General features: G+C 38.6%; 1 protein-coding gene across 8 annotated transcripts in view; it reads right to left on the bottom strand.

Moving 5' to 3' along the window:
* NFIB (nuclear factor I B) overlaps nucleotides 1-26986 on the bottom strand; it is a 226756-nt gene that overhangs the window by 123239 nt on the left and 76531 nt on the right. The window contains exon 3 of one of the 8 annotated variants that reach the window (XM_054031880.1): nucleotides 9827-10647. The exons of the other annotated variants lie outside the window; for them this stretch is intronic. Coding sequence (XP_053887855.1) covers nucleotides 10592-10647 — 56 coding nt within the window. The 3' untranslated portion in view covers nucleotides 9827-10591. Of the gene's footprint in view, nucleotides 1-9826; nucleotides 10648-26986 lie in introns of those variants that run through there. 8 annotated transcript variants of the gene reach the window in all.

A 26986-nucleotide genomic window follows, 5' to 3' on the forward strand; every position in this document is an offset into this window, starting at 1 on the left:
CAATCAATTTTGAATTTAAAAGTAAGAGGGTGTGAGCGTGTGAGAGAAAATGCAGTGGAACATCAAGAAGAATTGTATTAAAATAAAAACGAAATAGTCTCCTGTCTATAAAATTATTTTTACACTGGCTACACCATGTCAGGTTCTCACATGATCTATACCACATATATAGATTGCCTTTGGCTCCTGAGTAATACAATTCTGAGTCTTATTTATCATCATCTTCTTCTTCTAAATGTGTGTGCTGTAGGGCTATTACTAGAGTATGAAAAAGTTTTCAACATGCCTTTTCTCTTCATTGGAATGAACATTATTTTCTACAGTATTAAAAAGATGATTCATTTCATACACGGGAAAGGTGGGGTCCTGCTTAAGAGAACATTCACAGCACAAATTTAATAATGGTGCAATGCTGACTAAATGATCCGTTTAGGTTTGGAAAAGAAAAAGACAAAAATGGATTAGCTAGCATTCAGAATATCATTGACAAAGACTTGACATTTATTAGAAGGCAATTGCTTGAGAATATGACTTTAATTGTGCATACATATTTTTATTCATTAAAATGAATAACCAATAAAATCCCGCACGATGGTGTCCCAGCCTCATAACACATTCATAAAGTTTCTTAAAGGTTTTGGCAGGGGGCCAGCACAGTCCATTAACTCCTTGCAAGTTGTAAAAAGAAGTCAAGTCATTTCAGGCTGCTTTGTGGTTATGAATGAAACAGCAGGCAGCCTGTATGGAAACGTCACTTTGGATATGGCATTGGTAATGGATGCTTTGCTGCTCAATCAAAGCAGTATGGGCATACGTTAATGCATTGAATCACAATCTAAACCCTGATGCGTTGCAAAGCTAATTTAGTTAAAAGTGGAGGGAAAACGGCAAAAGATTCCAAGTAATGAAGATCTGTTTATTTTGCTACTAGGCTGTCACACTTCATCTGAATAAACTTGCCCATTGCGAAACCAAAAATGATACAATACATTTTCAGCGATGATAACTGCTTTGCTAAGGCTGCTTAATAAACCAAACCCATTCCGGATCCTTGTACGCAAGTATCGATATGGGCAAATCAAATATTGTTTTTGCTTTAACTTCTTTTTTCTCCCTTTTTAAAAACATAAAAAAAGAAAATCTCCCTTTTTTTGTTTTGTTCTCTTACATGAAGGGCCATAAATAACTTCAACAACTGGTAACTAAGTGGCTGTCTTTAACTTTGTCTAACAATTTGAATTAAAGTGCTATACTTTCCCCTTAAGCTTTATAGTACCATCTGTTCTCCCTTTTCATGACATTACAAACATTTCCCTTTGGAGAACGGATTTGGTATTTTTCATCCTTTAGAGAAAAAGGCAAACTTGAATGGTGCCGAATGCGTGGAGATGCATCCAGGACTCTGCAAGCAGAACAGTGAATGGGCTATAGGATTAAAACACTTTTCTCAAGGTGTGGGCCAGCCTTCCTGTTGCTATATTGTTAAGCATTGAAATGCACTTGAAGATTAAAAACAAGTTTTAAAACAAGAATATTTTAAGTGTGTTTCTGGAAAAAAATTAAATGAAAAACAACTTGTATAACAAAATTCTCTTTACTTCTTAGCAGAATATTAAAATTGCACAATCTGGTCATTGACACAGTAACAATAAATTTCATGAATTCAAAAGTAAAAAGTTATATAAAATGTTAATGTACAAACAGTTTGGCAGGGTTTGGAGGGGCAAGCAACTAATCAGCTGGAATGATGTATCAATCTTTCACCTCTGACAGCCCAAGTTCAAGTGTGGCTTAAATCACAAATGTAAAAGCTGTTTGTCTTGCACCTAGTGGGAATTTGCCACAACACAAAACCACAAAATGTGTTTAAATTAGCAGCCTCTTTAGAGGAGGCCAAGCAGTGAAACAGATGGGGTGCTGAGGCCTGGGGCAAACAGCAATAGCACTAGCTACATAAGGAAGATTATAAAATATATGACACTACTATGCCAAATTCTTATAGATCTGATTGCCATTGTGTAGTAAGTCATTTATCTTTAAATGGTGCTGTCCTATTTTCACAGCAAAGGCTGGCTAACACTTTCAAATTGCCAATAGATTTCAGTCTTTAAAAAGTTGTCACAAAGCATCACTATGTGCACACAAACTTACACAAGTCATGTATATTATGTGATATACAAACACACAATCACACCTTCTGTTAGAGTCAAAATAAAAGCAAACAATGGGGCTATCTAAATGTTTTCACTCTGGCTTAAGATGGCAAAGGAGATAAGCACAATCATAGTTAGTTTCAAAATGATGTTTTAACTACCACCAGTCCTCGCGACCATAATATTTATGTTAAATGTGAACTTAAATGTATACAAACGTGTTACAGTCTGCTCTCATTTACATCACTGTACATTCAAAGTAATTCCATTGACTGCATTAGTGTTACTCCAGATTTACAAAGATTTAACCAAGGACAAAATTTGCCCCAAAGAATCTGTTTCACCCACTGCTGAAAAGCAGCCACCTTTGAGATACAAGGTAACTGTTTAACAGCCCACAGTTGATAAGACTGATCCTACAAATCAATACTGTCAAGTACAGAGCTTACTATTGAAAGTAATCCCATTGAAGCCAATTGGTTATCCAGGGCTACGGAGCAGAAAGTAAGATTTCACATGGGCTTACCTAAAAATTCCCTTTTTTTGAGAAGCAAGGTTCACAGATCCAAACAATGGATTGCACAGAATGCATTTATCTCAAATACAATATTCCAAAACATCTGGCTCTCCAGAAAGGTGTAAAAAGACCATTAGTAACCACAGCAGTAAGACCACTGTTTTATATCTCATAACTCTCCAACCACGGCCTCCCTTCCCACCAACTCAGTACTGAACTTACTCAGACAATAAGAATGTTTCAGGAGGAAAGCCACACAGTTCAAGTTACAACTCTGCGTGACATTGCTATTTCATGTCTTCCACAGATGACAAGATCCTCTAGCAAGGAGAGAGAAGTGAGACCCTGATATTTTGACATTCAAAACAATCAGAAAGTGGGTAGAGGGACAGAGGGCATTTGTGAAGGCACTGAAGACAAAATCAATTTTTTAAAATTTTGCTTTACAGTTCACCTTTGACAGAGCAACCTCAAATCTTTGTATGCTGTAAGAGCTATGCCTTTATAACAGAAAAAGATAGACTCTTCATTATGATTTAAAGTTTGGAATTTGTAGACCAAAACAAAGCAGGATATGCAATTTTATTTGTACCAGCTATTTTCTCCTGTCCCTGATATTAAGACTGAGGTTTTTAATTTTTTTCTAGGGTTTTTTTTTTTTTTTTAATTCTTTGGGGTGAGGTAGGATGGGGTGGGTTTGCAGAAGGAATAGGTTTCTACTGTGTGTTTTTGAAAGACACAGTCTTCCTCCTAGCAAGCAGCCTGATACTCCTTTGATACTCCTTTCCCTGCCTAGACCTCTGTTCATGATGAACAGAGAGACAGGGAGAAGGTGCACTCATGTTCTAATGAGGATAGGGCTTCATCAGTGCTTGCCTTCGATGTCTACTGACCACATTCTGAAGAGGTTTGGGTATTTTTTATGCAGAAGCATTTTTTTATGTTTAAACATTTACTCCCAAAACACAAAAAGGCACTGAAATTCTGCAGGGCTATATTCAGGCCTGAGAAGAAAGAGAGACTATGTGACACAGCAGTATGATATAATGTGTCAAAGATATTAGTGGGATGCACAAGAGGACTAGACATTTATTTGGATATCGAGAACCCCTACCGTTACATTAGATAAGATTTGTTAAAATTAAGTATATATGCTCTCATGCTTCAAGGCTTGAACCAACAATAACTAATGAGAATTAGAAGCAAGTCTCTGCTGTGAGCAGGTCATTCCATTATTGTCCACTATGGGATTACTTATACCTCATTCTGAAACATCTGGTTGTGAGTTGCTGTCTCAGTCAGGGTACTGGACTAACTGGACCTTGTGTGATCCAGTTCAGAAATTCCTAAATTCTTATTAGGACTTTATCAGCATAAAGTCATGAGGTAGTCATCCAAGTCATCCCAAACAAATGCCAGTAAAACCTTCAAATTGTACTAAACCACCATGTACTTGCCACATAGTCTACACAAAATCAAACATGTAAAGGTAGGATTTTCAAAAGTGCTCAGCATTGGCTTAACTGTATTCCTATTGAAGTTAATGGTAAAACTCCGACTGAGTTCAATGGGAGCAGTGTTACGCCTACACTGAGTGCTTTTGAAAATCCCACCCATCCTAGTTAGCATTTTTTAAAACTGTTAGAGCAACTTTTTTCTCCCGCTTCCCATAATGCCTTCCTCCTTAATGCAGCAATCCCACAGCACAGATCTCTGAAGGAGAGAAAACACTATAACAAATAGAATTATAGAAACCTCTAAAAATTATCTGAAATAGCTTTTCTAAACTTCACAGCGTGGCAATTTGACATTCTAGGATGAGATGCAAGTGTTGTATATCCCTATGAAAAGCTGGTCTAATGGGCACATTCTGTGTCACAACGTATCAGAGCTTCAACCTGTCACTAATGCAGAGCTGAATACTGACATCTGGTTCTTGAGACACTATTTTTGGCTCTGTTTTTTGGTGTTGGGAGGGACAGCCAAGGAATCCCATATACAGTGAAAGTAAAGAAGGAAACATTTCTCCAGAAGGTTATTTCTATGGGTCTTTTTCTTTTAAAAAAACGGTGCCTCTTTAAAGCTACTCTGAGTTTTGGAATGCTAGAAGTAGTCCCAGAAGAGAGGGATTAGTGGGTCAAGTGCTCTTGTCTTATCATGGTTAACAATGACCAGCCAGTCAAAATAATGGTAGGAAATGGCCTTATATTAAAATAGTATAGACTTTTTTTTTCCTATAAAAGAAAATCCCACTTCAGTTTGGTTTAATGCTTCACTGTGTATAAACAGATGACTCAGATTCTTGTTTTACTGCTTTCAAGGATTAGGGCCATGATGACAAATTCGTTTAGGCCGTGACTTGAGAACACTCTGCACTGGTTCAAAATAGTTTATTTTAAACATAGGATTTGATGAGGTGTCGATGGAACATATCTCACAATCAATGATTTTTTTAATTCAATCTACTTTATCATTCCCCCCACCACACACACACACACACACACACACACACACACACACACCATCAAGTATGTAAAGCAATACAAGGGACCAGAGCCTCAGTTGGTGTAAATTAGCTTAACTCCATAGACTTCAGTGGAGCTATAACAATTTACCGCAGCTAAGAATGTGGCCCAGTATCTTCAAACAGCGCCTGGCCTGATTTACTCCTAATGCATGCTTCTGCCATGAAAATATCTCTCAACATGGGATCCATCTCTATTGTCCCTCAGACTTCCATAGCTAATATCACTCCGTTTACAAACCAAAATGTAACATTTTTCTTTTGTTGTTTGTTGGTTTGTTTTTCAAACTGACAACTCTACAAATTCAACCTGGGCTTTGATAGGGAAACTGGGTTCTTTTCTCTCTCATGCATCATCACCAGTAACAAAAGAATGTACAGGCCAAATTATGCATTCAGCAACAGTTATGCAATCCCACGGTTTTCCAATCAACTGAACTGACAACCCCTCAGCTCTACCCCAGTCCTCCCACTCCCTCTCCCCTTCTGTTCTCCTACTTCCCCAGATGAGTCCCTCCTCTGAATTTTTCAACACAAGCTCAGCAACTGCTCATCAGCTGCAGTTGTTCATGCTGCAGGTGTGGGGCTGGTGGCTGCTTCTCCCTCCACCTTCCTCCTCCCCCACTGGAAGTTCAGAGCATCCTCACTGGAGGAGGAGGATCTACAGGCATGGAGGATTCTTGCTGGCCAGCAAGGGAAAGAGGGAAAAACCTCACCAGCCCCACCCATCCTAGAAGCCTGCTAAGGAAGCTGGCGTCTCAGCAGGGGAAAAGACCACAAAGCTGAAGCTTCTGATGAAAAGCCTGAGAGGTTAAGCAGGTCTGAATGGGAAGCCCACCATGGAGCAGCAAAGAAGCAAAGCAGAAGGCAGCTGGCACAGAAGGAATTCTCATCCTTCTATCTATAGCAGTCAGTGACAGAATCACCTCCTCCCCTACTTAAGGTCCAGTGATAGATAAACTTTTAGCAGGAGGCAAAACAACTCTCCACACTAAAAACTGATGATCTCTCGAGGACCCTGAAAGCTGTCAGCAAAAAGGGAGGAGTTCACAAATAATCACAAACATGAATAAGGGGTTGTAGGGACTGACTTAGGGAACAAGGTGACATTTCTACAGCCAAGAAAGCTGAGATCTCCCCTTATCAAACATTGCTTACTTTCAACTCCGACCCAGTCACTGAATAAAACACTTTCTGAGCTCTAATGAGAACCTCTATGGAAAAAGTGCCACAAGGCACATTCTGCTATACACAGTCCATAAGTTTGTGATGATGACAGAGTTTAGGATTTAAACTCTCCTACTGAAAGGAAGCACACAAAGATTACAAGTGTCATCTGTAAAATACTATTGTGGGATTTATACAAAAGGCCTTTTCTTCCATCTTTCTGCCCATCTCAACTGCTAGAACATGGCATACCCTGAATAGCCAAATAGCTGTTTCTGCAACTGTTAATGCATTGCTACTGGTAAGACAAGAAAATGCTAGTTGGTGGTAGATTCAGCTATACTCACTTCATAAATGCTACTTAGGACTATGTTCAGAATAGCCTCTTCTCTTTTGTTCTCTAAAATTAGCGGTTCCTAAACGAACATTTAAGGTGCTGAATAATTACTTCTCTAAATCTTGTTCCATTGTGACATTTAACCAGTTCATTTGTGACCAGTTGAAGCCAACAAGTATGATCATTTTAGACCTAGCTGCCTCTTTGGTCTCTGTTAATATTGTGTGTCCGACATCCTTTTCTTGATAGCCTCCTACTAGTATATTTGATTTCTTATGACTTCGGATATATATTTGTACTAATTCTGCTGTATGGGCCTCTCCATTCTGAAATATTATCTCATTAGATGATATGGCATCTCTTAGGTATAATACTACTCCCCCCAACATGACACTCTAAATTGTCCTCCTTTGTAGTTTATGTTCAGATATTACCGTACCCATTATTTTTGCCATTTCACCATGCTTCAAATTTGCTTATTGACTCAAGGTTTGTCTAGTTGTATCATGAGACTCACAACCTTCCCAATATTATTTCAGAGTATGCAGGTCCAACAATATGGTAAATAACATCACATGCAGATTTTCCGTCCCTGTAATATCTAGGCACAGTGGAGCAAGTTGAGGAAGCCATGTCAGCCAACATTTTCAGTTTTAACTTGATCTTGTGGGTTTGTCAGATCAATGCCATTATTTCAATAACATTTATTTATGTGTCACTAAACCAGCCTTGTTAACATATCTTGGTTCATAAAAATCAATACAGTATTTAGATTCACACAGAAATTGGTTAAAAAGGAGAGATGGATGACTTATTAAAGAAGCCAGTGATTAGCAAGAACTGTATCCACTATTTAACACTTTTATCCAAAAACGAGACATCTAAAATAAGATTTTGAAAGTAACCATTGAACAGAGGTTGGGAGGGCATGCAGAAATGACTGACTGCACTGGGGTATTTGTGGTTTAATGGCTATGGATTTAGAAATATAATTTGTTTTATTATAAACATGAAAAGATTTTTCATTGTTGCTTACAAAATTAAAAACTAAAAAAAAAAATGTTTTTCCAGAAGAAATGAGTAGTTCCTATGCAAAATGGAGGGCTAACTCCATTATAATTCCAGAGTTCATTTCAGACATGTAGTATAGCGGCAGAGTGTACCACCAATGATATCAAATAGACGGAGATGTAGATCTAGTTGAAGAATCCAAAGTAAAATGTTGGTAATCTTAGGACTGGTGATTGAGTTTTCCCCCTATTCCTCATCCATTTCATGATTCATGAATTCACTGTTCGGAGTGCAGTTCTCATCTGGGCCAGGCAAAAAGTAACGTCTCCAGTGCGATAAATTTGGTCTCTCTTTTGTCACATGTCTAACTTTCCTGTTTTGTTATCCATTCTTCTCTTCCTTCTCTGTCTTCATCCACATTTTTCTCTGTCTTCTTTCCCTACAATCTTCCCATTCCCCCTTTTTTCCATTCTTTCCCAAACCCTTACCCCATTCTTCCCTTCAAAATCCTATTGCCTTAGACTCTCTTTTTCCATCTTTACCATGGTTTAAAAAACAAAGTAAATTAACCCATAAAGAAGACACTCCAGCTGGGAATCCTTCAGAATGCACTGCAAATGAGCAGAGCATGAAGGATACATGAAGAAAAGAAGCTAACATACTTGATCACTGTAGTGACCCATGTAACCTGATACCCTATCTCCAATAGTAGTCAGAACCAAATGTTTCAGAGGAAGATGTGAAACTCTTATGACATATAACTGTACAATAGTATGCCCAGTCAATTAGCAATTGGCTTTAGTCTTTAGAACCATGAGGGTTGATATCCCTTATAATTGCCACAGCAGCTGAGGCTGCAAAGTTTGCAGTAACTTCTCCTACCAGAACTGTAGGTCATTTGGCAGTCACTGGAAAGTTATCCAGTCCTCCCACACATCCCAAACTGCCACAACATAGAATGCACACATAAACTGTTCTTACATTAACCATACCTCTTACATACACAGCCAGCTGTCAGAGGCTTGTCTATATTCATAAAGATATTGTAGGAAATAACTGTCCCCCAGATTTTGTATGATTCACAAGTGCAAGCACCCACTTACTGCTAGTAAATGCCACTATGCACAATAGTTGCTGTGGACGATGGAGATAGGTGGCAAGCCACTTAGCTGATAAACTGCAAACAAGCTGTATCCTCAAGTGTTTCTAAGTACAAAGGTGGATATTATGTAGGAGTGACAACTACATTTTGGTACATGATATGGCAGCCTACCAATTAGAGCGCAAGAGCCTGCAGAAGAGCTAGTGGTGCCGTTTTTATTTATTTATTTAGCTGTAAGTTGTTTCATGATCCGAAGACATGTACCACACAAATCCTAGGGAACATATTGTCCTAATTCTGTTAGCATTCTTCACCTCACTATCAATCCTTGATGGCACAGAATACTATGCTGTTTAGGGAGATAAAACTGGGCAAACTTCAGATCAGCATTGAGTGCCCATGGTACAATCCTGCAACCCCAAATTACTCCTATAATGCTAAGTGTCTCCCACACCTAAATTCTTGCCAAGTTGGGATTGTAACCAACACACCCCTCCACAGATTTTAATATGAGAAAAGTGAAAGTTACAATGTAACTTTCTATTCTAATTATTTTAGTTAACATTAGTTACCTTTATGTGAGTTGAAAATTACTGTACTTTTTTTTTTTGAAGTGCATCCTTGTTTTGGGCAACATTCCAGATGACATCTATATCTTCTGAAGGAGGCCTTAAAAAAGGGAGAGGGGAATGCTTGTGGTTTGGCTCTTACTAAGGGCTTCTGGAAGCACTAATTTATTTAGAATCTTGCATCATGATTATATTGTAAACCTCAGAGAAATGAGTTTTAGCCCAATTCAGCCCTATTTAGAATCTAGCTTCTGTGAAAAAGTAGTTTTAAAAAACTAATCATTTTTGAGGAAGTACAGAATGGATATCTTCTAGTAGGCATGTTCCTAAAATGAGGTACCTTTAAACTACACCTGTACAAGCTGTTACCACAGCTCTAGAGAAGTTGTCTGGGTATACCACAAGAAGGACAGGAGACTTGTTATGGGTTTTAATCAGGCCACAACTTTATTATATAGATGTCTGGGACTACCCGGCAGATAAAGTGTACAGTACATGCTTATTTAAATCAATTATCTGGGGCTTTCAACAGTCCCCCATTGTTTAATCCCATGCTTATTCAAATCAATTCTCCAGGGCTTCCACCAGCCCCCCCTTTGTTTCCATCCAGGTCCCCCAGCCAACCCATGGCTTGGACCTTACCATGCACCAGCCTCGTGAGAGGGTTTCAGAGGGCTATGAGAACGGAGGGGGTTGACTCCCTGCCGTGCCAGTCATAGGAGTCCCCAAACCCCCTCCCTTGTTCTGTTCTGTTCCTTTATTCAGGACCTCCTTTTAAGTCCTTTACCAGGCCATTTATCTGGTCACTGGCTGCCCTTCCTATGGAGTACCTGCACTGAACCGCCACAAGGAGGCGCCAGCCATTTGCTTGGCTGCCTCCCCTGCAACCCTGTGGGGTTCCCAGGCTAAGCAGCCCTACTGGGGAGAAAGAACCCACTGTCCCATGTGTATTTGGGCATAAGCTTTCGTGAGTAAAACCCTCACTTCTTCGGATGCATAGACTTTCACTCTATGCATCCGAAGAAGTGAGGTTTTTACTCACGAAAGCTTATGCCCAAATAAATCTGTTAGTCTTTAAGGTGCCACCAGACTCCTTGTTGTTTTTGTAGATACAGACTAACACGGCTACCCCCTGATACTTGTCCCATGTGTGATTGTCAAGGGGCACCAGCAGCTCCATTCTTCTTGATCTGGTACTGCAGCAACTGCCCTTAACGGAGGGCCGCATAGGCGACCCATTTTCTGGATCCTTGAATTGACAGGACTCCTTTAAACAAAACAAAATAAACAACTTGTAAGCTGGAGCCAATAATGCGCATTCTGCCGACCACATGACATTCCAAGGTTCCAGAGAGCCCGCGGCTTACGTAATCTAGCAAACTGTAAATGAGACAAGGCTTCTGCTATGCCATTGTCCATGCCCGGCACGTGCTTGCAAGAAAAAACAGATGTTGAAGGTTAAGCATTGGAGAACAAATGCCTTTACCAACTTTCGAATCCTGTGCGATTTGGAAGTTTGGCAATTGATAACCTGTACCACTGCCATGTTATTGCGCCAGAGGCACACTCTTATATTGGCCCCAAATTAATAACCATTTGTACTTGCACAATGATACCCCATTAAATTAAGTTAGAAAACTTTTCCACACCCACAAGTCTCACTACATCCGTGTAGTGACTCATACGTAATTGTGTGGTCTGGCTATGCCCGCTATTGCCGCTCCAAGCCAGGCACAAAAACGCCCGCCCCGGGGCAAAAACCCTGCAAGCAAAGTTCAGCTCCAAGCCCAGATAGGTTAACGTAGTGTAAGGGTTTTTGTTTGTTTAACCCAACTATTTAGCCAGGGCCTGAAATGTGCCCAACAGGTGAAAACAGCCATTTGACCCAGCTCACCCTGCGAACAAAATTATGCAAATAATGCACTATTTAGTTTAGTTCCGCTGGCCACACCACTGCCCAGTGCAACATTATACTGAATTTTTGAAAGGCTGCACAAGATACTGAACAGCCCATGGGCATACCCTTGTGGAAATAAAATTGCCAGCAGCAGGCGTCTTGCAAACATGCCTGTATTTACAGGGGTTGCGGAAACGACCACCATTATTAAATGCCCAGCAAATACTATTACAGGCCTGGGGCCCCTTTCGAGCTTGCTGCAGTATGAACAAACCCCTGGCGGCCTTGGTGTTATGCCCTGGAACCACAGTGTATGATGCCACCTTATTCCAGTTTGTGTTGCTGCCCTTAATGTAAACTGCTTATGACATGCCCCCAAACATATTGGGTACCTGCCTAATTATATTTGTATAATTAACAAAGGCTGGGCTGCTGTCTGGGTAGGCCTGTACCATAACGCCCACCTAAATGATGAGGGCAGCCTCCCAAATATTTTCATGTTCTAGGCACCATTGGCCTCTTGGGCAGGCCGCTCTTTTGCTTGCCTTGTCCATGTTTACTGTCTGTGAACACCTTCCCGTGCCATATGGATATTACATGCGCAAATTTGCCTTTGAGTGAATTCAATATTTAGTTGCCCTAAGTAGGTGAACTCTCATTGGGTAAGCTACCCCAGCATAACCGTACTGCAGAGCCCTGCTCCCCCATAGGCCCCCTCGGGAGTGTCTACCCTGTCCCCTGCGGTTACATGCCCTGATGGCCGATGAGTTGCCATGTGGCCCTTCCTTGTCCAGCTGCTGAAACCTGAGCCCATGCTGGGCCTACCCTGTCACCCTGTGCAGACCCCTCACATCTAGCTGCCTGAAGCTGCTGTTGTAAATGCAAATTAGCTTGCAGCAGCTGTGTAATACTGTCAGTGATCCCCACTGAAGGTGCCACCCCTAGGTGGATGTGCCCAGGTTTCTCGACCTTCCACTCCTGAGCCCAGAGTATTTAATGCCCCAATCAGCTGACTCTTGTTCCCCTTAGGTGCACTCGCTGAGTGACTGATTGAGCACGGTACCTGCACCTGGCTGTGGCCCCTGCAACTGCCACCCTTTGCCAGGCTGGAAGGCCAGATACCACCTCTGCCCCCCATTTCCCCAACCTCTGTGTGGTTTAGATTACACTCATCCTCGGGATCAGCATTACCGCCATCCCTTGTGTTAGGTGGAAGAAAACATCCTGTTTTTAGGTGACCTTGTATCCTCTGAAGCGTTGTAATGCTGTAGAGAAAACCTCAGAAACAACGTCACTGACCATTTGCTGCAAATCTTAGCTGACTGCCTCATTAATGCACACAGCCTGCTCACCTGAATACATGGACACTTTTTTGCTGCTTGGACATAGAGACTTGCCCCGCCCAGGTTTCGTACCTTTATGCACATCCCTGGGGGGAAAAAGGGGGAGGTGGGAGTCACTGCTGCAAAGCATCTTTTGCAGCAGTTTCTGACCTTCCTCCGTCCCCCTTCCCCCACAACCAACCACAAAGCAGAGCTGCCTTCTTTGGGTAAGCCCAGACAACTTTTGCCCCACCTTTTGTTATGGTGCAGTCATTCTTGTAAGTGAGAAAATACTTACTGAAAAAACTGACTGAAAATTCAAAACAATTTTTTCTTCTATTGTTATCCCATTAATGTGTGATTATACCCTGTAAAGTAATTAGGTAAAACTGGGAATGTCTTACTCAACAAATCTACTCCCTGACTATTCAGAATCATATAGATCTGCAGACTTTAGTGATCAAGGGCAGGATTTTGAAAAGCACTCAGGTTTGACCTAACTGTGTTCCCCTTAAAGGCAATGAAAGTTTTACCACTGAATTCAACAGAAGCTAAGTTAGACCAACAGTGAGCACTTTTGAAAATTCCACCCCAGATTGTTTTGAGTACTTTTTACTCCTGTTGGCATTGCAGAGCCAACACAGTTATAGGAGACTAAGCTGATCCTCTTATGGTTTGAACGTCATCAACACAGTGTGTAACTAAATCCCAGCGGCAGGGCAAAATTGTGCCCTAACCTGCATCATCATAGTTGGGATCTGGCCTGCAGAATCTTTATTACCCGTGACGATGTATGACCCAGAAAGAACATAACACAGCTCTCAGATCCCCCATTCAATTTGCAGGACCGGCAGTTCAGATTGCAGTACTGGCAATCTTTTTTCACCTGTAACTGAGCAAGTTTGATCTGCAAGTCATTGAGGTACAAACATGAATGCCAACAATACTACAACAAAGTTACAGTCACTTTTCATAGCCGACTACACTTTAAAATAAAAATGCTACAGAGTTAATATTTTAAATACCTACAGTTAAGTTTAACACATACTGAAAGACAATTAGTCTAATGAACAATATCAGAACTTTTTATTACTATTTGAATACACTGCAAAGGTTTTGAGACAGAATAAAAGATATTGGTTTGCTCTATCTGCCATCTTTTTGGCTGGTCCTTGTTTGATGGGACTGTCTGTAAAGAATGTGTATTTCAAACAAGAGCTTGGATCCTCAGCGGCACACCTGAAGGGGGGCAGGGGTAATAGATGGCTTACACCTCACATCGAATTCACAGGGCTAGGGCCAGCTGGAACAGACCCCTCTAGGGTCATTCTGTAGGCCATAGAATGGTCTGGACATGTTCCATTTTTCTCTCCCTAAATCCTTGCACCTGATATTCCCCTTACCCTAATGGGGCCATAAGCAGATGGAGTAGAGCTGTATATGATGGCTTTCACATCATCCACTATGCAAAAAGCAACCACATCTGCCCTACTAGGACAGCTCTTATCTATTTGCACCACAGGAGCAATGCGATGAGGATGAAGTGGGAACCCATGATCTCGCTCTATATATTGAAAAAAGACGTGCCTTGTTTGAATCTGAGAGAACTGGCACAGATCAGGAAGACCAATCCCCCTTGAATAAAAGACAGCGTTTATGCAACCTTGGTACCAGATCTGTTGTCACAAACTATTTTGACTGTATGTAAAGAAAACCCCTAAGTGAAAATTATTTACTCTTCATCTATTGTGCAATGAAAAGATTAACTCCCTTAACAATTGGATTTCTTTTGAAGGTGTACTTTCTACCTTCCCTGTCGGATTTTTATTAATGAGAGGTTTATAACAGGTTTTAACTTAAGAATGATTGCTGATGGTAAAGTGCAGTAATTATATGCCTTATGACAAGACATGAAGGTGCATACAAGAGAACTGCATAAAATGCCAACTTAATCTCCCTCACATGAAAAAGGAATACTTTACAAGCTGGCAGATCTTCAATTCTGAGAAACAAAAAAACCTTTCTTTTCCTGACTAAAACAAGAATGGGTTAATAAAAGCAAGAATGAAAATCTCTCTTTCCCCTTCTCTTGTTCGCAAAATATAGTATTACAGGACTTAAAAGAATTTTAAATGCCATGATGTGGTTGAAAAACTGCATGAAGTAAAAGAAGTCTTCTCTAATAATAACAAAACACTCATATTTGAAAGAAAGTTCATAAGCAGTTCATAATGAAGCCCTTTGAGATACATCATATTATATTAAATGAATTCAAAAACAAAACGGAAAATCTAGATAAAGAATGAACAGGTTATGGGTGTAAAATTAAAGTAAGAATTCATTCTGAAGCAATAGCAGTAAGCAGTGGTAGGAAAGTCAATCGTGTTTGTGCTGTTTCTGCATGGCTGCATCTTCTCATACAAGAGCCACTTCTGAACTATAATGAGACTGTGGTAAAGCATCTGTTTAGGGATTAAGGATCCTGCAACACTGAATGTTCAGTTCAGCAGAAACTGGTCACTTGCTTAACTCTGTGCTTGCCACGGTCCTCACCAAACTCTACACACAGCAATCCTAGTTCTTTTTAAATATGCCAGTTATGATTCAGAAATATAATTTCCTCTTGAAAAACGTTTCTAGACTTCAAGGCAAAACTTGTAATGTCACTTGCTGTATAGAAGTTTGAAGAGGGAAATATATACAACCACAAATTACATTACAGATTATGTATAAAACAGAATTTGAAAATTTTAAGCCTACAAACTGTACTGCAAGGGAAGATACGGTGATGATTTCACAACTGTGCACAAATATTTGAAAAGTACAAACACAAGGCAGAAGAGGAATTGTGCAGCATGATACATACAGCAACCTGAAGTAACAGGGTGAAACTTTGAAAAGGAATCTTGAGTGTAGATTTCAGAAAAGACTTTCTGACAGTGAGCTCTCTAAGGCTAAGTCTACACTGGGGGGAGGGTCGATTTAAGATACACAAATTCAGCTACGCAAATAGCGTAGATGAATTTGACATATCCTATTCGACTTACCCTGCTGTGAGGACGGCGGCAAATCGACCGCCGCGGATCCCCTGTCGACGGCGCTTACGCCTCCTGACGAGGTGGGAGTACGCACGTCGATTCGGGGATCGATTTATCCGTCTAGATGAGACGCGATAAATTGATCCCCGGGAGATCAATTTCTACCGGTCGATCCGGGCGGGTAGTGTAGACTAGCCCTAAGACTGTGTTAACTTTTTTCAAAGGAAGGGATGGAAGTAAAATTTCCGACAACATCTAAAGAAGTAGAAACCTTTATAAAAAGCTTTGAGATCTATGCATGAGAAATGCTATATAAAGGAAATAAGCATTATTATGTATTACTATTACATACAGTACTGTTGGGAATGAATTATGTGACTGAGGGCTTGTCTACAGGGTGGGGTAATGCTCTCTACAGAGATGTGATTTCTAGAGAACACTAATGTGTTGCATATGAATTGGTACACATAGATCCTGCTGGTGTGCACTAAAGGTTCCCTAGTGAGCTTTAACATATTACTGTTTCAAACAGCACTACATTAAAGCACAGAGATCTTTTGCATAATATGAAAAGTGTGAAAGCTATCAATAAAGCACTCTAATGTATGCAGATTGTTGCCAGATTAGTAACAATAATCAATTTTTGGTGTAGTGGCTAAAAGTCTAAAAAACATTTTTAAAGATTTCTAGTAGTTACTATGAGTTACTAAAATATTATTATACAAGGCATCTCTTCCGCTTTCAGCTTTACAATTTGTTGTTCTTCACTTAGTTTTCTCAGCTGCACTGATAAGCAGCAAGACCAATTGGGAAGTGTAAGCTCTGTGAGTAGCAATGCAATACATTTACAAAATTTCTTGAAGGAAAGTGAAAACTCTTCCTCAGCAAATTAAACTGCTTTCTCACTAAGACAAAGTATATAAACTCCTGCTAAAGAGCAAAAGAAAACCACTAATTGTCTGAGCTTAGGAAGCTACATCCTCTATGGGCAAATTATTCTATATATTCCGGATTTTTTTTTGCACCTTCCATGGTATTGGTTACTATCAAAGACATGACGCTGGCCCACATGGAACACTGGTCCAATCTGGTATGAAAATTCTTATGACACAGAACATCCTCCTCCTATTCTTTGTTCACTTCAACAAATAACTGCGTCCTCCATTTACGAAATCACTTAAGCACCTGCTATTCATCCCGGTAAGACAGGACAACACTTATGCATGTGCTTAACCTGAGTTCAATGGATTTTGAACACTTAATGGTGTCCTCAAGAATAATGCTTTCCTGAATCAGGGCCTACATGCTCCTAGTCTATCCAATAAAAATGACTCCTTTGCAAGACAAATTGAGTCAAGGAATAAGTAGTGTTTCTGAAATTAGCTAAAGGACCACAGCCCTCCACAATAACCTTAATCCATTTAACTGATTCATCTGTTGCCAACGGCTCAAATTTTATGCCCACTTGTTGAACATTTATATTTCTCCAGCAATTGAAATTCTCACATAGAATATATTCTAGTTTATCAAAAACTATCTTTGGAGGAACAGAGAAAGAAACTGAATTATTAACTTTAAAATAAGACTATTTTTTAAAAATACGCTTTCTAAAGATCCATAAAAGGAGTATTATTTATCCATAAGTGAGTGCATGTCCACTAGGGCTGGAGGGATAGGGGAGAGTTAAATGCTTTAGCATCCTACATCATCCTAATACTCATGAGTAGGCATAATGGAAACCTATAGGGAATTCTGGCAATAACTGTAGGGATTTGTCTTCCAAAATCAGCAAGTTTGTGGCAAGATAAGTGACCAGCAGGGATTACACAATATTTTGTCTTTATTTACCTCTTAATATCTTTGAATGACTTAAGCCCAGTAAACTGTGCATATAGTCAGACTTCAGAGTCACAAACTCCTAGAATTATTACCTTTGTCCTCGTTCTCTCTGCTTGCTACACCACCTTACTGCATCTTGTCCTAAATTAAACTGTGCCTCACTATGCATTTGTACAGTGCCTAGCACAAAGGAGCCCTGATCCTCATTGTGTCCTCCAGACCTTAATATAATTCAGCTAAGGAGGGGTATGAGGGAAATATGGTATTTCTGTAAAATTATTTTCCAAGATGTTTCTTGCTTCATATTCTGCTTGACCTCAAATTTTATTTTAACTAATGCCAGATATTAACATAAAAAACAAATATGGCCATTTAAAAATATTTATTACCTTATTAACTCTTTGAAGAGAAATAATAGAGAACCCCCACCAAATACAAATACACAGAGACCTTCTTAAGCATTAATTTGGCTGGTAGAGTTGGAAACACCAGTGTTCTAAGGGTTAAACTGCTTTAAGCGTTCTCTGCTGAAAAAAGTTTTCTGTGAAAACCTTTGATAAACAGTATTCCAACTAAAACTACTATCCTTTAGAAATCAGGGAACATTTAAATTATCCAAACAACTGAAAGAATATTTTATGTATTACGTATTCAAAACCTGAAAACCTTAGTCCTATGGAATTCACATTCAAAGGAATGTAGGTTACATCAGGTGTGACAAGCACTATGCACTGATCTACACTGAGCAAGCATGTTAGCTGTCTGGCTAATAGCGAAATGGTTAACTGTTTGGCATCCAAAAGATAATTAGTAAGGTTCAAAGTTTGAGCTTCAAAATCTCAAGAGGACTGGCGAACGTTCACAATGCTTGTTGCTATTGTTTCAACCTAAATGGCTGAAGATCTAGCAAGACAACCGTGCAGAAGTATACATTCTGAAGGGTATCTTCACCACCATGAGAGAAACACTTCTTTTAACTTAAACATTAGTGAGTAAATAAAGAATTTAAAGTTATGAACATTAAGCATTTCTTTGAAGAAGTAACTACAGCTCTCATGAAAGTGCAATTTATAAGAAAGAGTATGAACTCAGCTCATATAGTATACGTGCTGTAAAGTACCCTACCTACAATTTGACAATGCCAGCCCTATCTCTTTGCATGGCTGGCCCTAGATTTTGCAAGCCTCCAAGTGATATTAAATGTTCCAGGCTCTAGGCATGCTTGCATGACATATTCATGTGGAAAAAAGGTAGAAAGTCTGCTAAAAGGAAAAGGGAATTGGTTCACTTGCCACTGAGGGGTAGCTAGGGAAATTCAAGGAGTTTGGGGCTTCCTTTGGGATGTCTGGACTTCTTCCTGCCCTCTGAGGACTGAGTCTAAAGGAACTGGAATATCAAAACCATAAAACCCTGTGCAGCTGTACACACAACACATGCCTACAACCAAAATTTCATTTTGTGCTGCAATCTTATCCTATCTCCCAGAGTAAGCAGTGTTGTACCTGGAAGGGAAACTTCCAAGGAAAAGCCAAGTGCTGCAGGAAGTTGTACTGATGGATTTAGTGGGAAGCCCTCTTCCATCTGAATCAGTAGGTAGCTACTGGAACTCCCCTCCTTCAAATGACATCCAAAACAGAGACATGTACTATTTGTTGTTGAATAATAGGGATTGTTAATATCAAAAACCATGGCCAATTTCCATGCATTCTGCAAATCTCCTTTGCAGTTTTCATTGGCTGATTCTTCTGAAGATTGTTGTGCAGTATTGCTAGTATAGGACAACTTCCATATTCCAACCCAGAGATGGCTCCATTTCAGAGAAGTGAATCAATCATAAGGGCTTCGCCCCATTGGCTCCTCAGCCAAGCACATACACCAAATGTCTGAACCTGCGGTTCCTCTGAATACTATGCTTGATTCACATGTGCACCTCCTGTTGGCATCACTGAGAACTCTACCACAGACCAAGGTTGGATATTTTGTAAAATGCTTTGGATCCTTCTGGGTGAAAGGTGATATACAGCTGTTTGGTATGATATTTCTATTGTAAATGTGTAAATATGTTTGTTTCTCCCAACTTTAGCCAATCATGCAGATAAAGACTGTTCACTGCAACTTCAGTATTTCCCATCTATCTTCTCTGCGTGCTTCTGTGATCTCCAAAAGAAGCACTTTTAAAATTCAATTTAAGAAACATATTGGTAACCTTTAATGATAGCAATTAAAATTGATTATTTGAGTTCTACAAGCTGCTTGCCTTACTAATTAACATGAAGCTACAAATTACCCAAAATGCATCAGCCTACTAGGATTATAGATGGAGATGGATACAAACTAATCAATGTTCATACCTTCAGATCAACAGGACAGGTTTTTTTATATTTTTAAATTATTCAGTTCAGAGCATCATACATTTCACTGTATATATACATACATACATATATTTTTATGGTTTTTTATATGCTGAATAGGCCACAGGATACACATTTTTCTGTTACTGCTACATTCCACAGGAATTTTTGGACTCTGCTTAATGAATGAGAATGTATTTTCATATGGTGTCACTGTTTTACTACATCCCATGTTTATTTGGACAGATTCATAGCACTGGGTAGGAAATGTATTGGTTGGCAACTTCAGTTTTGGAAGAGGAAGTAAACACATGGTGATTAGCAAACAGTAAACTCTACTGTGTTTAATTTTGGCTTTAAAAACTTTTTTTTAAAAAGCCAAAAAACAAAACAAAAAAACCCCCAAAAGAACTATTTGGCACTATATTCCAAGCAGGAGCATTTGTCCCTAGGTTGTTTCCCAACCCCTCTCTGGAGGGCTTCCAGGATTATATTCTTTTTTCTTTTCTTCACTAACACTAGTTGAAAATGCCAACAAGGCTTATTTAAGAAAAAGAATAGTGCATATGGTACACTTATTAGTACAGACTGTCTTTGAATTGTACAATAAACCACTAAACTACACAGATTAAACAGCATAAAAAACTAACACAATTGTCTCTAGTACTGATAAATAAAAAGTTAGAAGAATCTTTCATAAAAGCGCCCAGAATAAACACTGGACCAAATTTCAGTGAATTTCAGGACTAATGATAAATACACAACAACCTTTTCCTTTTAGCGCTTTATTACTTTATTTTACTAGGGGTTATTGTTTTGTTTTTTAAAATACATTCATTCCCACTCTATGCAAATGTATCCTCTTTTCTGGGATCTTTGACACAAACAGTAGGCTGTGGTTTAGCAGTCAGAGCAGCACTCAGAGTCTATTTCTAGTTCTGCCACTGAACTGCAGTGTGACCTTAGGCAAATCTTTTAAGTTGGTCTGTGTTTCATTTCATCTGTCTTTAAAATGGTTATGACAATATTTCCCTTCCTCAAAGGTGTATTGTGAAGCTTACTTAATATTTGAGATCCTCAAATGAAAGATATTATGTAAGTGCATAGTGTTCCTATTATAATTACCCAACTAATTGCACTTTTCTAACAACCATTTAGCTTTCCTTGAAGTGTAATGTAATCACGGTAAGGCCTCAGATGGCTATAGTGCATATGAACTTATACTAAAGCATTTTACACAATGCTTGCCACATGCCAAGTACAAAGCAACTGCTAAACAGCATCCAATACTCAATAAAGACCAAAAGCATTTCCTTCCACGAAGCTCGGCAGCTGAGGGCCTGCATCCGCCAGGCCAAGTCAGTTCATTTCCAAACAAAGGTAGGAAATGGCTGTATCCTAATTCTTCATTGTAGCCATATGAGTCAGTACTTTGGAACTTGGTATCTATTCTTCACTGTTGCAACAGAAAAAGGGTAGATAAACACTACAGACTGTGCAGATAAATGCTTTGCTCAAGAGAGATCCTTGGTCCCTAAGGTCTCTCTTTACTTCCCAAACTCTTGCTCTATATAACATATACTCACCAGCAGGAAATCCACTTGTGGTGACAAAGTATCCTACTACTGCAATGCTACATTACACAGCTTTGTTATTAGAAAGACGTTGTTGTGGGGAAGAGACCATGAAAGGGGAGTTCAAATTTGCAAGGTGACTCAGTGACCCTTACTTTTACAAGGAAAACTACTCTTGCAAGGAAATCTAACTTGACACATTCCAATAAAGAACTCGATAACCACTACTGTGGTTGAAAATCCTGCACTACCTTGTTGGATACAGTAAGACCATAGGAGGTTCTATGCAATAATAATTCACTAGGGTGCTGCTCCATGATAACTATACTTTTACCTATTTGTCAGCACATTTAAAAAAAATGGTCTAGGAGATACCTTCACTTTTACCTATTTGTCATCACATTTTTTTTAAATGGTCCAGGGGATACCTTCATGCCAAAACATAAAACATAAAGAAACAATGGAAGAGCTGTTAAAACCATGTTCCAAACCTTCTATATTGCTGTTATGAGCAGAAAACTATGCTGTTATAAATGTCACTAAGCAGTGATAGAATTCAAGTTACAAGAGCTCTATTATAACATGCGGGTAAGGTACACTACCAGTCACACACCAAAATGTTTAATATATTCATTTTTTTAAAAAATCTGTTGTTGGAAGTCTTGCCTTTGCTAATGAAACCATCTTGCATTTTATTTAGGAAGATTCCAAAAGTGCTCAGCCATTTTTATATGAGCAAAAATCTTTTCACTCACCACTGAAATCCAGCTGGAACACAACAGCTGTTTAACGTCGTACAGTAACTCCACACAGGAGTTAAACACAGATAGTGAAGAAAACTATCCAATGGAAACTTCAGGATAATTTAGGAAGGCAGAATATAGTTACCAAATAGGAATTTAGCCAAAACTGTGGAGTTAAAAACACTCCTAATTAGTGTAATTTCACCTTGTGAAAGGTGCAAAGGGGTATCTTTAGTGACCATAAGTTATCAAGATTTGACCCAAATAGTGATCACAAGAAATATTACAATCTAGTATAGTAACACTACAATGTCCTACAGTATACTCTAATAAGATTAACCTGAGTAAATAAGAAGAGATGAGCTAAAATATTTAGCAAGGTATACTTTAACTTTTATAATAATGTTAGTTTGTTTTATTGGATATTCTCAGAGATATGATAAAGTCCAGTTTTATAGCAATATTGCTAGTTATAAAAATAATGTCATTGTTATTCTTTTGGAAGTGTTCCCATATATACCATTTACCACACAACTTGTGAAGTTTCACTCGATATCCATAAGAGTAATTTCTTGTTGTGACAAATCTGAGAAACTATCCCAGATTGAGGTGTCATTAGAGGAGGTTTTGGAACAAATTGATAAACTAAACAGTAATAAATCACCAGGACCAGACAGTTTTCACCCAAGAGTTCTGAAAAAACTCAAATGTGAAATTGCAGGACTACTAACTGTAGTCTGTAACCTGTCATTTAAATCAGCTTCTGTACCAAATGACTGGAGGATAGCTAATGAGACGTCAATTTTTTAAAAAGGCTCCAGAGGAGATCCCGGCAATTACAGGTCTGTACACCTGACTTCAGTACCTGGTTGAAACTATAGTAAAGAACAAAATTGTCAGACACATAGATTAACATAATTTGTTGGGGAACAGTCAACATGGTTTTTGTAAAGAGAAATCATTACTTACCAATCTACTAGAATTCTTTGAGGGGTCAACAAGCAGGTGGACAAGGGGGATCCAATGGATATAGTATATCTAGATTTTCAGAAATCCTTTGACAAGGTCCCTCACCAATGGCCCTTAAGCAAAGTAAGTGATCATGGGATAAGAAAGAAGGTTCGTTCATGGATTGTTAACTGGTTAAAAGATAGGAAACAAAGGGTAGGAATAAATGGTCAGTTTTCAGAATGGAGAGAGGTAAATAGTGGTATACCCTAGGGGTCTGTACTGGGCCCAGTCCTATTCAACATATTCATAAATGATCTGGAAAAATGGGTAAACAGTGAGGAGGCAAAATTTGCATATGATACAAAATTACTCAAGATAGTTAAGTCTCAGGCAGACTGCAAAGAGCTACAAAAGGATCTCTCAAAACTGGGTGACTGGGCAACAAAATGGCAGATGAAATTCAATGTTGATAAATGCAAAGTAATGCACATCGGAAAACATAATTCCAACTACACATATAAACATCCAATCAGTGTGCAGCAGGAGTCAAAAAAGAGAACAGAATATTGGGAATCATTAAGAAAGGGATAGATAATAAGACAGAAAATATCATATTGCCTCTATACAAATCCATTGTACGCACACATCTTGAATACTGCATGCAGATGTGGTTGCCCCATCTCAAAAAAGATATATTGGACTTGGAAAAGGTTCAGAAAAGGGCAACAAAAATTATTAGGGGTATGGAATGGCTGCTGTATGAGGAGAAATTAATAAGACTGGGATTTTTCAGCTGGGAAAAGAGGCGACTAAGGGGGGATCTGATAGAGGTCTATAAAATCATGACTGGTGTGGAGAAAGTAAATAAGGAAGTGTTATTTACTCCTTCTCATAACACAAGAACTAGCAGGCATCAAATGAATTAATAGGCAGCAGGTTTAAAACAAACAAAAGGAAGTATTTTTTTCACACAATGCACAGTCAAGCTGTGGAACTCCTTGCCAGAGGACGTTATGAATGCCAAGACTATAACAGAGCTAAAAAATAGATGAATTCATGGAGGATAGGTCCATCAATGGCCAGGGATGGGCAGGGATGGTGTCTCAGCCTCTATTTGCCAGAAGCTGGGAATGGGCGACAGGGGATGGATCACTTGATGATTACCTGTTCTGTTGATTCCCTCTGGGGCACCTGGCATTGGCCACTGTCAGAAGACAGGATACTGGGCTAAATAGACCTTTGGTCTGACCCAGTATGGCCGTTCTTATGTTCTTACGTCCTTATGTTTTCAAATAAGGATGCTTTTTCTATGTTTCTATAATATTTATGCAAATTTAAAATGTATTTTTTGCATTTTATGAAAAAGTCTTAGTTATATATTCTTCACACAAAAACAAAGAGCTCAAATTCCATCTTTAATTGAAAAATTTAACACTACTTTTTTATTTCAGTCACATACAACCCAATGAAACAAACCATCAAAAAAACTCTCCATCAATAATATCTGAAATTTATAGATAGGCAAAGTAAGAAAAATACTGCTTGAGAACTTGAGAATTTGATTTAAGGATATTTACTTTGTATATTTTGACATGTGATCTTGACAATTTGTGTTTTAATTATTATAAAGCTTTAATTTTTTGAATCTCAATTGTCTGCTGTCATTAAAAAATTGTCTTGGCCCCTTAGTGTGACACCACCCATAATTTCATCCAACTATGAAAATTTAAATCAATAAAAAAAAATTTAAATGCTTAAAAATAAACATTGATATTATCCATCAAAATTATTACAAAAATAAAAATCTAAGTCTGCCAAACCTATCTATAATATACAATCTAAATCTCTACACATGGTCATTCAGCTTTGTGATCAAATTTCATATGTATAATACTCCCCTTTGAAAGCCTACAGTGATGGAGACAAAAAAAATGCTAATTACCATCAAAGTGCATCATACTTTAAATGATGCAAATAGATTTTATTAGTCATCACTTAACAGAGTATAAAGCAAAGAGGAAATTGTATGAGACTATGTCATACTTATCCAAAATCTCAGCAGTTTAAATTGTTTAGAAAGATACAAAAAACTATGCAATGCACAGTTTATAAAACAAAAAGGAAATGTAGTCTGTGAAGAAGAAAAGTTAAAAGCAAAGTACAGTAACAGCACTATCTCGTTACAAACACTTGGCAGTGTGTCTAAAGCACCATGGTCAAAAGCATGATACAGTATGTGTTGTACTCCTGCCAGAAGCACTCCCCAACGCCAACCCTCTTTAGCCATCACCACCACCTCATTTGGCACTGGCTCCAAAGACTCAGTTCATCTACTCTAAATTTACTCCACATGAAGAAGACAAAAACTTACCAGATCTGTATTGCGATCTATCCAGCAAAAAGTAACATTGGCAATGGACAGTATAACAGAGTTGTGAAGTAATGAAGCCAGAAATCAGTTGCACTGTATCACGAAAGCTCTGTTGTACATCATGTTTCATCCTGCTTTCATTTTAAAATTTCAGTGACAACTTTTCTCTGCTTGTACTCTTTTCTAAGTTACAGGGGTTTTCCTCCCTTCATCTGCTGCTACTTCTAAACCTGTTGTGAATATGTTCAGAACTGGTAACATCAGCATTTCAAACAGAAAAAGAAGGCAAAAGGATACAGCAGAAAACTAGCTGGCATCTTAATAGTTACACACTGCTATTGAAAGTGTCGGAGCTGCCTTTTTTTAATAATTTATTCCACTCTGCCTAGTTATCTCTGAATTATTTTCTCTGATTCTCCACAGAAACCCAAAATAGGCAATTTATGAATTCTTACACACATGGTCTTAATGCACAGTGTGTTATGTTTCTTAAAAGTAAAACACGCAAATAGAATAGAGAATTTTCAAATAGCTTTTTCAGTTTCTAGAAGATTCATTCTTCAGCAAACCTTAACATGTAGTTAGTGATTCAGCTACTTGTTAAATTGAGGATAACAAAACAATATGTAAAGTTAGTCTGTTGTGAACTGGAGACTTCAAGAACACATTATGTTTTGGTAAACTTTCCTTGAAGAAACCAAAGTTGATATTTCTTTAGTCTCCTATCAAATTTCCATTTTCTAGACTAATAGAATAAAAGATTCAATTCATCTTTTATTTCTCCCCAGGAATGTTATAGACCGGGCCTCCTAACACATGTTGCCATTCAATCAAATGGTTTCAAATAGGAGGCTATAACAATCCCAGAATGAAGAATCTGTTAAGTAAAGTTGTCCCAGAGAGGTCACTAATGTAACTCTTCATGTAACCAGGTTTCTGCTATGGTACAGTTATTTACAAAATTTTAGATTTTTTTAATACAATAATATTTTGTTCTTATACACTGAAGAATTGTGAAAGCTTATCAATGGTGTGTAGATATTACCAGTTCCATTTCACAGGTGGGAAACTAAGATACAGAGAAAATAAGTAACTGGCCAATGTCAAACCACAAGGCCACAAGTGGATATAACTTCAGAGGAACTCCACATGGGCACAAAGATCTATTTGCAGGACTGGGTCTCAAGTTAGTGGCACAGACAGGAATGGAACCTAGATTTCCTGACTCGAGTCCTCTGTTCTAGACACTAGAAACACCATTATCTAAGTAATCAAGTAAAAATAAGAAAAGGTTTATTAAAAGCGACTATAGCAACTCCTATAGTAAGGATGATTAAAACTCCATTAAAAAAACCTACTTTTTAATACACTTTAACTCTTCCATGATTTATAGGAGGAACTTGAAATTTGGCAGGGGAATTGTCCTGGGGGCAGGGTATCTCCAAGAAAATCCATTCAGACTGGGCTGAGCTGTCAGATGTTGAAAAATGACACTTCCGTCACTGTTTTGCTAAACAGAG

This window comes from Malaclemys terrapin, chromosome 6, assembly GCF_027887155.1.
Source record: "Malaclemys terrapin pileata isolate rMalTer1 chromosome 6, rMalTer1.hap1, whole genome shotgun sequence".
Taxonomy (NCBI): Eukaryota; Metazoa; Chordata; order Testudines; family Emydidae; genus Malaclemys; species Malaclemys terrapin.